The following is a 12,499-nucleotide window of genomic DNA, read 5'->3' as shown; positions in this document are numbered from 1 at the left end:
GAGATGAGATATGAAATTGAGGAAGCATCCAAACTAGGAAATGTGGTAGTAATGGGTGACTTCAACTACCCGGACATAGACTGGCTGCATATGTGTTCCAGTCATGACAAAGAAGCAAAGTTTCTAGATATTCTAAATGACTATTCCCTAGACCAGTTGGTCATGGAACCGACCAGAGGGACGGCAACCCTGGACTTAATCCTCAGTGGGGACCGGGACCTGGTGCGAGATGTAAGTGTTGTTGAACCGATTGGGAGCAGTGACCATAGTGCTATTAAATTAAACATACATGTAACTGGCCAATTGCCAAGAAAATCCAACACGGTCACATTTGACTTCAAAAGAGGAAACTTCACAAAAATGAGGGGATTGGTAAAAAGAAAGCTGAAAAACAAAGTCCAGAGGGTCACATCACTCGAAAATGCTTGGAAGTTGTTTAAAAACACTATATTAGAAGCTCAACTGGAGTGCATACCGCAGATCAGAAAAGGTACCGCCAGGGCCAAGAAGATGCCAGCATGGTTAACGAGCAAAGTCAAGGAAGCTCTTAGAGGCAAAAAGTCTTCCTTCAGAAAATGGAAGTCTTGTCCGAATGAAGAAAATAAAAAAGAACACAAACTCTGGCAAAAGAAATGCAAGAAGACAATAAGGGATGCTAAAAAAGAATTTGAGGAGCACATTGCTAAGAACATAAAAACCAACAACAAAAAATTCTATAAATACATTCAAAGCAGGAGACCATCTAGGGAGACAATTGGACCCTTGGATGATAAGGGAGTCAAAGGTGTCCTAAAGAACGATAAGGAGATTGCAGAGAAGCTAAATGAATTCTTTGCATCTGTCTTCACAGTGGAAGATATAGGGCAGATCCCTGAACCTGAACTAACATTTGCAGGAAGGGATTCTGAGGAACTGAGACAAATAGTGGTAACGAGAGAGGAAGTTCTAAGCTTAATGGACAATATAAAAACTGACAAATCACCGGGCCCGGATGGCATCCACCCGAGAGTTCTCAAAGAACTCAAAGGTGAAATTGTTGATCTGCTAACTAAAATATGTAACTTGTCCCTTGGGTCCTCCTCCGTGCCTGAGGACTGGAAAGTGGCAAATGTAACACCAATCTTCAAAAAGGGATCCAGAGGGGATCCCGGAAATTACAGGCCAGTTAGCTTAACTTCTGTCCCTGGAAAACTGGTAGAAAGTATGATTAAAGCTAGATTAACTAAGCACATAGAAGAACAAGCCTTGCTGAAGCAGAGCCAGCATGGCTTCTGCAAGGGAAAGTCCTGTCTCAGTAACCTATTAGAATTCTTTGAGAGTGTCAACAAGCATATAGATAGAGGTGATCCAGTGGACATAGGGTACTTAGACTTTCAAAAAGCGTTTGACAAGGTACCTCACCAAAGGCTTCTGAGGAAGCTTAGCAGTCATGGAATAAGAGGAGAGGTCCTCTTGTGGATAAGAAATTGGTTAAGAAGCAGAAAGCAAAGAGTAGGAATAAACAGACAGTTCTCCCAATGGAGGGCTGTAGAAAGTGGAGTCCCTCAAGGATCGGTATTGGGACCTGTACTTTTCAACTTGTTCATTAATGACCTAGAATTAGGAGTGAGCAGTGAAGTGGCCAAGTTTGCTGACGACACTAAATTGTTCAGGGTTGTTAAAACAAAAAGGGATTGCGAAGAGCTCCAAAAAGACCTCTCCAAACTGAGTGAATGGGCAGAAAAATGGCAAATGCAATTCAATATAAACAAGTGTAAAATTATGCATATTGGAGCAAAAAATCTTAATTTCACATATACGCTCATGGGGTCTGAACTGGCGGTGACCGACCAGGAGAGAGACCTCGGGGTTGTAGTGGACAGCACGATGAAAATGTCGACCCAGTGTGCGGCAGCTGTAAAAAAGGCAAATTCCATGCTAGCGATAATTAGGAAAGGTATTGAAAATAAAACAGCCGATATCATAATGCCGTTGTATAAATCTATGGTGCGGCCGCATTTGGAATACTGTGTACAGTTCTGGTCGCCTCATCTCAAAAAGGATATTATAGAGTTGGAAAAGGTTCAGAAGAGGGCAACCAGAATGATCAAGGGGATGGAGCGACTCCCTTACGAGGAAAGGTTGCAGCATTTGGGGCTTTTTAGTTTAGAGAAAAGGTGGGTCAGAGGAGACATGATAGAAGTGTATAAAATTATGCATGGCATTGAGAAAGTGGATAGAGAAAAGTTCTTCTCCCTCTCTCATAATACTAGAACTCGTGGACATTCAAAGAAGCTGAATGTTGGAAGATTCAGGACAGACAAAAGGAAGTACTTCTTTACTCAGCGCATAGTTAAACTATGGAATTTGCTCCCACAAGATGCAGTAATGGCCACCAGCTTGGGCGGCTTTAAAAGAAGATTAGACAAATTCATGGAGGACAGGGCTATCAATGGCTACTAGCCATGATGGCTGTGCTCTGCCACCCTAGTCAGAGGCAGCATGCTTCTGAAAACCAGTTGCCGGAAGCCTCAGGAGGGGAGAGTGTTCTTGCACTCGGGTCCTGCTTGCGGGCTTCCCCCAGGCACCTGGTTGGCCACTGTGAGAACAGGATGCTGGACTAGATGGGCCACTGGCCTGATCCAGCAGGCTCTTATGTTCTTATGTTTGGGAATGTAGAGCTAAGGATGAAGCTGATAAGATTTGAGTTCTGGAGAAGTGATGGCAAATGTGCAATGCCTCAGTCTCTGGCATTAACAACTAGAGAACAAATAGGAGAAAGTAATTCCACAGTGCTTGGAGCATCTCAAACAAATGCAGGTCTCAAAAATAATGTATGTTTCAGAGGAACAGTAAATTAAAGTAGAGCTCTCACATTACTCACAGAGGTAAAGCTCACTGACACTGAATAATCAGTCACACAACTGGTACTATCTAGGAAATGTTGATCAAGACTAATTCCCATTCCATTGTTTTCAGTATTTGCTAGATTGTACTAATCGTAGTTTCAAGTTGCTTATTAATAAACAAACAGTCTAGAATGATTATTTGGAAAAATAAAATGGTTCATTAAAATGCAAAAAGTTATGTTTTGCCATGTTTAAGGCAAGCCTTTCCCTGCAGTTAAATTTAAGCCAGAAACGAAGATATAAAATAGGAATCTCTTGTAGTCCCTAGCTTTCGGAGCCCTGCTTTCTTGGCTCATTCAAAGGAGCCCGGCTTTGATCCCTCCTTCTTTTCAAATGGTCTTTTAGTGGAAAAAAAGATCAATATTCAGCAGTGGGAGAAAGCGGGGTGGTGGTGGAGAGAGTGAGAATCAGCAGAACATTTAAGAACAAAAACTGGTATTTTATAGAAGTGTTTGCATGATAAGACCTTAAAATCCTGATCTTATTCTTCTTTTCACAGCATCACTCAGGGAAAGAGATCTTTCTCATTTTAAGATCAGAGATTTTGGACAAAAAACATAACTTGCTCAAAGCCACCCAATGAATCCTAGGGCAGATAAAGCTCAATATTCTGTTTCTGCTCATGACATCACTGAAGAGAAGTATTTTGCTTATGCTGTTGAAACCAAGATAGCCATGTGTGTCAATAAGATACATCATGAAGCTCAGACATAAGGATGTTCAGGAATCATATCTGCAATGCAATTACTATTCTAGACAATGACTAACATCTGTGGTTTCCAATACCATTTGCCGAGTTCCATTAAGTTTCTTCTATCAGAGAAATATTGGTAACACCTGATCCAATTGAAGAAGTTTTAGTTATCAATTGTGTGCTTAAACTGATTAAATATGAATTCATTTGCACATAACAATTGTTTTGCAAAAAAGAAAATACATACTTTGTTTTTAGATGATGTACGTATGTCACAACAGACACCTTCTTAAAAGAGGCATTCCCTTCTGTGCAGAAGAAAAGGGGAAATTGTGCATCTACCTGCAGTTTTTTAAGTACTTATATTTTTTTTCAAAAAAACAACATTTTAAAAGATGTGTGTTTTAAGAGGCACCTTTTTAGTTGGTTAAAAGATTTTTTTATTAGATTAATCAATCACTCATTAACTGTTGCAGGCTTCACAGAAATGTTTTATGTAGCAGGACCAATAATTATTTTTTTTAAATGAATCTATATTTGATATAAACTAGACTGAAAGTCTTACCTCTGTTATCATTTTACAGCTTTTGCAGGGTCCAATTTGGCTGAACAACTGAAGTATAAGCACTTCAGTCACATCTCTGGAAAGATTTCCTACATAGCTAGACAGACAAAAGAACAGATAACATTAATCCCATCATTCATCTCAAAGGATATTCTATGTAATTTATTGAAATATCAGCTATCAATTTTACTAACGGAAAATATATCACCTGCTAATGAACTTCATGGACACATTAAATAATCCATAGCATTTTAAATTTTACAATGTATTTATCAAATGCTAGTAAATACTAATATTTTTGTCAGTGAAGTATCACAAGTAATTAGTTATCTGATCAATTGCTTATAAATTAGAAGTTGTTTTTCACTAAGTTGTTAAATAAACCCTAACCAGGGGTAGGGAACCTGTGGCCCTCCAGATGAGGTTAGACTCCAGCTCCAATCAGCCTTGGGCCATGGTCAAAGATAATGTGAGTTGGGGTCAAACAACATCTGGCTGGCCACAGGTTCGCCACCCCGTATTAATCCTTGAGAAGCATAGGAAGTCTAGGCCACATTTCAAAGGTGAACATGTGCACATCCTATGGATGCTACCAATATTTTCTTAAATTTCCTTTTCAGAAAATGCCTCCACAGAATCCAGTAAACTGGCCTTTAAAGTCCAATATTGAAAAAGCAGTTTGGATATTTGGCACAACAATTTTTTAACTGGAGAGGAAAGTAATGCATGCACACTGGTGCCATATCCATTTCAAAAAGTCCTTGCATGCATCAAATTCTGTAACTTTTTTTCCCCAGGGAAATTTTAGTATGAGTTCTGTCTGGGCACCTTTCAAAGGGGAAATATTTAACAATTTGGATATATGCCTGGATGATGCACATACATTCCCTACAGCTCAGATTACACCCCATCATATGTATATAAATATTGGGGGGGGGGAGAAATGTCAGTCAGAATGTACTCTTAGATCCCTGGAGAATTGATAAGGAATTCGAATCAATATATACTTTACGCACATCTAGGAAATATTGTGAAGGATTTCTGAAAACTCCATCCAATGGCTCTTTTATCATTTACACATCAATACTAAATTCCAAATTTAGATTAGTACAAATCTCAAGTGAAAAAATATACGAAAAATGTAGAAAATCAATGAAGCTCCAAAAGCAGACTGATACAGCATGGTAGAGATAGGCACTGCTCCTTGCACCCATCTTATTAGCTGATGATAAATTCTTGAGCCTTCCTAACGGAGCTCACCAGATTGCAAAGAATATTTTTTCAAAAATAATTTTAGCAAAATAAAACTGGAAACTTTTAAAATTATTTTCTATTTCAGAATCCGACATTAAATATCCAATATATACAGTACATCTTGTGATGTAACTTTAAGCTGTAATACAGAACTTAATACATCATAGATATGTTTGCTTTTAATGTAACTAGGTAGAGTAACTAAAATTTGAACAGCCAATTCGTTTTCTATATGTAAACATCCTCTTAAGTCTGTAGGGACAAAAAAGAACCATAAAATCATCAATTATTTCTTGTGAACCTACAGTATCAGCTGCATCACACTGCAGCCCTGAACTGACAACAGCTACTGTGACTGTCAGAATGCATGTGTAAGTGTAACTTAAATGTGAAAAAACCCCACAAAAGCCTATAACCCTACATATCTGGGAGTAAAAACCATTGAATTCAATGAGACTTACTTCTGAATAGACATAGACTGCATTGTAAGTTATGATGGCTTTTGTATGTATTGAACTAAATGATACTCAGAGTAGTCCCAATGGAAACAATGCACATAGTTATGAATAAGGACTACAGCCCCTTAGGGAAACCTCGGTTGCCATCTTGGTTAATGGCAGTCCTGCACATGCAAGAGCAAAAGACAGGAGAGACGGGTAGGTGGAGCCAGCGAACGGGTGGGTGGAAGAAGCTTTCCCTGCAATCCATGAAAAGGAGCACTACTACTCCCCCACCCTATCGAGAGGCCCCTCAGGGGGCTCTGTGGCTCCAGGGGCCCTCAGCCAGAGCCTTACCTGGCCGCCCTTTGGGACCGGCCCTGCATTTACCCATACAAAACCATAATACTTTCTTTCTACATTGAAAGAGTAATCCTAGCTCCAGCTGGGCAGCAGCAGAGCATGACAGAGTGGTGTAGCCGCCATTGCATCTGCAGCCCCACTATCCACGGTGGCTGGGGCGGAAAGACCTGCTCCATGATACACCGGCCTCAAGTTGGAAGAGCGATCAGGCCCAATGCCATCAAGTGACAGCAGTGAAGCTGGCAGTGGTTCGAATGGATCACAGATCAGTTTAACTCCTTCTTTTGGGGGCTTTCTTCAGGCTACCACTGGTAGGAATCCTGCTGGCAGTACTTCTGTCCACCCACACTTTTGGTGAAGGGAATGGGGAGCTCTGTGCCGGAGGATGACACTGTCGCCACTCTAAAGGTGGAGGCCATGGGGTACTGTGGGTTGGATGGAGGGACACCTTCATCCTCCAGGCCCCACCACCACCACACACAGCAGACTGGGGTTTTGCATTGTAGTCTTAGGTACTTCTGTAATCCCCCAGACTTAAAGCAGATCTGAGCTTGTAGCAGTCCAATACTAACATCTAGAAACTGGAAATATTTTGTCTAGTCTATATATCTTGATGTTTTGCAGTTGCCAGTTCTTTACTCTCTTGGAATATACAGAATAGTAAGAGCATGCTATGCAAAAAGTGACTTGCTTTATTAAACTTAGAAGCATTTCAGACTTAGCTGGAATTGCAATATTTTCCCCCTATTGTTAAAAGATTCCTCTAAGATTCTCTAATACCTGGGGCAAGATCCAACTAAGCCATGTTCAGAAGAGACCCACTGAAATAAATGGACAAGATCATTAATTTCAATAGATCTACCCTGAGTATGACTAACATTTGATATTACTCATGGTGATTTTAAAGTTATTTTAGCAACAAACAGAATGACATATGAGATTTGAAAACACAGATTAAACTAGTTAGAGAACTAAATATCACAAAGGCTTCATCACTGTAATGTTATAGAAATATTTCATATTCCACTTATTAGTTGGTCAACTTTTTTTTACTGGTCAAAGGCCTAGCCCTAATCTAGCAAGGTGGCCCCATTTGAAATAGGCAAAATTCTTTTACAAAACTAGGATTTATTGAAGTTTCCAGGCCTGTTCTCTGGGCAAGGCTACAAGATTTGCATGGAAACCATGAACTGGACTCTTAACAAGGGAGCTGAGCCAACGTAGGTTAAAAAGGTGTTAGTTCAGTTTGTGCTGTGTCTCTGCCCACTGGTACATGATGGTTCTGATCCTATCTCACTCACATATTCAATAAACTGTATTCAATAAGCCAGACAAGCAATGTCTCTTCATAGGGTTGTTGCATATTATTTATTTATTTGATTTATATCCTGCTGTTCCTCCCAGTAGGAGCCCAGGGTGGCAACAAAATCCTTAAAAAACACTCTAAAACATCATAAAAACAGACTTCAGAATACATTAAAACAAAAAAACAAAAACAACTTTAAAAACATTTTTTTAAAAATGCTTTAAAAACATTATTAAAAAGCAATTCCAACACAGACACAGACTGGGATAAGGTCTCTACGAAGAGGAAGGTCTTCAGCAGGCACTGACAAGATAACCGAGATGGCGCCTGACTAATATATAAGGGGAGGGAATTCCTCAAAAGGGTAGGTACCACCACACTAAAGGTCTGCTTCCTATGTTGTATGGAACGGACCCCCTGATAAGATGGCATCTGGAGGAGGCCCTCACCTGCAGAGCGCAGTGATCGACTGTGTATAAAAGGGGTAAGATGGTCTTTCAGGTATTCTGGTCCCAAGCTGTATAGGGCTTTGTACACCAAAACCAGAACTTTGAACTTAGTCTGGTAGCTAATACGTGGCAAGGGCAATTCTTTCAGCAGTGGGATGACATATTGGCAATACCCTGCCCCAGTGAGCAGTCTCATCGCCACATTTTGCACCAGCTGCAGCTTCCGGATCAACCTCAAGGGCAGCCCCACATAGAGCTCATTACAGTAATCCAGCCTGGAGGTTACCAGAGAATGGACAACAGTGGTCAGGCTATCCCAGTCCAAAAATGGCCACAGCTATCTTAACAGCAGAAGCTGGTAAAAAGCACTCCTAGCCACTGTGGTCACCTTGGCTTCTAGCGACAAAGACGGATCCAGGAGCACCCCCAGACTACAGACCTGCTCTTTCAGACAAACCCCATCCAAAGTAGGCAACTGACCAATTATCTTATCTCGGGAACTAGCAACCCACAGCACCTTTGTCTTGCTAGGATTCAGTTGAAGGTGAGCCCTGCCCTATGCGTCGGGCTAGTGAAAACATGAGATACCCCCATGGTCGTCATGGAGGTCATGAAGTCCCGAGCTGGAACACTAGAGGCAGCTTCAGCATGGACACTGAAATCACCCCGGACTATCATTCTGGACTCCTCCAATACCACAGCTGAGACAGCCTTTGCCAACTCAGTCAGGGAAGCTGCCAGGCAGCAGGGTAAATGGTACGCTAGCAGCAACCCTAGTTTACTGTCTCCTTGGCCCAACACCAGGTACAGGCCCTCACAGCCAGCTCTAAGACAGGGTGGTTTCCTGGTGACAAAGATGGAAGTTCTGTAGAACACAGCAACCCCTCCTCACCGTCCCTGCAGCCTGTGCTGGTGTTGCACCGAGTATCCAGGTGGGCAAAGTTGGATCAGATCAATTCCTCCCAGCTCACCCACCCAGGTCTCAGTAAGCCACACCAAATCAGCACTCATCCATGATCAGTTCATAGCTGACTGTGGTCTTATTGTGTACTGGTCTGGCATTAAACAACAGCACAGCAGATGAGCAATGAGGAACCCATCCATGAGAGGAGGAGTGGGAAAGAGGAACAAGGCTTACATAGCCTTGTCCTTGTCTTCTATGGTAGTTCACCACCTCCCCATGGCCATACCTCCCTCTACCCATGATCACGGAAATTGGGGTGGTATCACTCATGTTCCTCCTTACTAAGACTCCTCTGAACACCTGATCTGGACCCAACAAGAGCCCACCAACAAAACCTACCTGAACCAGTTATCTCAGCCTCTGAGAGAGTTGGGAACAACCAGACCCACTCAATAACTTTCACACAGGGCACATCTACTCCCCCCCTGTCTCACACCCAGGGAGTGCCAGTCTTCTGCCAGCTGCATACTCTCACTCTGAAGGCATCTGGGGATTTTCTCCTATCACACAGTTCACTGCACAGGCTCTCACCCACACATCAGCCTTACGCCCTCCCCACTACCATCCTCTTCTAGACTTTTTTTAAAAAAATATAAGGGGGTAGCACCCTCGCCCTCAGGACTCCATAAGGGAATCCCCAAGGGGTGACCCCACCGGCGGCAGACCCGCCATCCAAGGGCAGCCAGGCTTTTATGCCCCGAGCCAGCCAGGAGCTGTTGCAAGAGGCTGCAAGATTGACTGTGGCCTTTCCCTGGAGAGACCCAAATGTTATGGACTCCAGAGACAGAACACGGGAGACATCCTGGGGCTGGTGAGGAAATACCATAGGGTGCACATAGCAGCAGCTTGAGATAGAGAGAAACCTGCTGTTCCCTGAACCTGGATATTAATCCTGTGGTGACTGTATATGTTACCACTTCTTTAAAGAGGAGATGCTCTCAGCTTCTAGTCCTGGTAGGTAGACTGATAGGGAGGGTTATTTTAGGCAGGTGTCATCGGGACCCTACCTCAACTATGCACTGACTCTTGGCATGAGCTGAGAATTCATGAGGACAGTAAAATACCACCTTTTTGAGGGCCACTCCACAATGAAGTACACAAACTTTCAATTTATATAGAACGTTTTAGCTTCAGTGCACAAGAAAAAGCTTTTTATGGGGAAACACAGGGCTGATGCTTGGGTACAGCTTAAGGATAAGGGCTAATACTTGTTGCTTGGGAGCGTACTCTGAATGGACAGCTGAGAGGAGATCCTCTGCAACACCACAGAAGTGCTATGAGACTGGTTTAAATATAGCTACATCATGATTTCAGTAAAAGCCTTAAGCAAGTCACAACAGCTTGGCTGTTATTTGTCATACAGGATCATAACACTAGCTTACCTTGTAGAGTTCTTGTAAAGATTACAGAGAATATCAGAAACATTTTGATCATTTGGGGGACAAGCTTTTTATAATCAGTATACATATTAACTTTTTAAAAAATAAAATAAAAATCACACACTCATGAGAAAGTGAAAGGAAAGTATTTGGAAAACAAATAGAAAAACCAACGATATATTCAACACAGACTAATTTGTAAGTCTTATCCATGAAATTACATATCAGCATTTGAACCAATCGATTTCAACTGAAAAAAAACAGCAGTAACATGAAGCCAGCCTAGAGGCTCAAGATTTGTTCTGATGTTTAAATTGTTTTTCCTTTTCTTTTGAAGGCCACACTTAGCAACTGAGGAAATGTTAATTCTGAATGAATATCTTAATCTTAAGGAACACTACAATATAATATTTGAAGCAAACTAAATATTTATATAAAATACCATGATTTTTCATTCTATTTCCTATAAGAATACATAATTAACTTGGCAAGACAATAATGAAATAAAGGCATATACTATACCTCTATAGGCTGTCTCCCTAATTCATGAGACATCACTTATGCTGCATTGACAGGCATAGTATAGAAACCTAGATAGATAACAGGAGTAGTTTATATTCTGACATATATAGGTTCCAATACTAGGTACTGTTGCTGCATGTAAAACAAAACATTTATATATGATCCATAAAACAGAAAGGAAAAATAATTCAACCTATAAAACTAATTAAGACTACAATCATAAGCACACTTACCTCATCTTGGAGCAAGTTCTATTGGATTCAGTGAGATTTACTTCAAGTGAATACTGTTAGGATCTGATACTGTACCCAAAAAACTCTGTGTAGCTGGCATAATGAATTTTGTGCACTAGTGGTACATGATACTCATTATACTCACAACCTGACTTACAATTTATAACCAGCAAAAAGAACCTTGGGTATTACTTTTAATACATTAACTATTAATCTACATTATATCAGAAAATATAGAAGATCTTGTTGGTATACAATATGGAAATTACTAAGAAGTCTGGCAAATATTTTGTTTGAAGAGTAACTTCAGTATGTATAAACAACAGCAGATAAATCTTAGAGTCTACACCAGGGTTGGACAGACTTCAGGCTTACAGGACTTCTTGTTTTTTACTAGATCCTCGAAGCTCCACTAACGAGAGTGTAGTTCAAAAAACATAGGATTGGATCCAGACGTCAGCAAAATCCAAACTCCCACCTCCTGCCAACGGAACTTTGCAGAGTGGTGGAGCCACTGCTGCATCTAAAGTCCTGTCACTCATGGCAGTCACAGTGGAAAGGAGGGGGATGATCCAAACCTGCAGTCTGGATTCTGGGCCAGCAGCCTCAGAAGTTAACCATAATTAAGTGGAATATCTGCTGGCTGGGGAAGGGTATTGCCAGTTGGTCTCTCAGCCCCCTATACTTTCAGTGAGCAGCCAGCACAGCCTGGAGAGCTGGGTGGTCACCTCTGCCTAACCGAAACCCAGTCCAGTCCAGCATAAAGAGTGGTCGTGGTAGATTGCTCTGTAAATTAGTTGAAATTAGATCCCATGGAAATCAATGGGACAAGTTAATCAACTTCTGGTTACCCTAAGCTTTCTTTATTTCAGCAGTATAATTTAGGACAGAGAAGACATTTTGTTGCCGCTATTGTCAAAAAACTAGGAGTTAGAAATCCTTGCCAATCTACTGCAAATCAACCAAAGATCTACCAGTAGATCCAGCTGCAGCTTCTGCCCACCCTGGTTGACACTATCCTCCCAGTGGAAAATTACACACAATGAAAAACAATTTAAGAACTTGGTTAGAAAACCAGGATTTCTTCAGCTGCTCTTGTCTCATTGTCCTATTAATAATATCCCAAGCTTCTAGAACAGGGGTGGCTATCCTGTGGCTCTCCAAATGCTGCTGGATCATTGGCCATCGACTGATGGAATATGTTGCCCAACAACATCTGGAGGCCACAAGTTAGCCACTCCTAACCTAGAACCTTGTATACCTCTTGCTGTCGTGCAATGGACAGCTCTTTAAATCCTGTACTGTTAGGAGCTGCAGCCTTCAACCTTGCCCCTCCCCAGATATTGTTCAACTACAACTCTCATCATCCCTGACCATCAGCTAAGCTGGCTGAAGAGGATGGAAGTTACAGTCCAACAACATCTGGGGGCCCAAGGTTGAAAAAC

General features: G+C 41.5%; 1 protein-coding gene across 2 annotated transcripts in view; it reads right to left on the bottom strand.

Moving 5' to 3' along the window:
- Window positions 1-12,499, bottom strand: part of TIAL1 (TIA1 cytotoxic granule associated RNA binding protein like 1) — a 33,147-nt gene that overhangs the window by 13,777 nt on the left and 6,871 nt on the right. The window contains exons 2-3 of one of the 2 annotated variants that reach the window (XM_061635836.1): window positions 10,822-10,889; window positions 4,148-4,244 (exon numbers count right to left, since the gene is read on the bottom strand). In XM_061635836.1, the coding sequence (XP_061491820.1) occupies window positions 4,148-4,159 (12 nt within the window). In that variant the 5' untranslated portion in view covers window positions 4,160-4,244; window positions 10,822-10,889. The remainder of the gene's footprint in view (window positions 1-4,147; window positions 4,245-10,821; window positions 10,890-12,499) is intronic. The other variant, XM_061635835.1, reaches the window with a different exon arrangement.

The sequence above is a fragment of the Rhineura floridana genome, chromosome 7 (assembly GCF_030035675.1).
Source record: "Rhineura floridana isolate rRhiFlo1 chromosome 7, rRhiFlo1.hap2, whole genome shotgun sequence".
NCBI classification, from domain to species: domain Eukaryota; kingdom Metazoa; phylum Chordata; class Lepidosauria; order Squamata; family Rhineuridae; genus Rhineura; species Rhineura floridana.
This window is presented reverse-complemented; position numbering and strand designations above follow the sequence as displayed.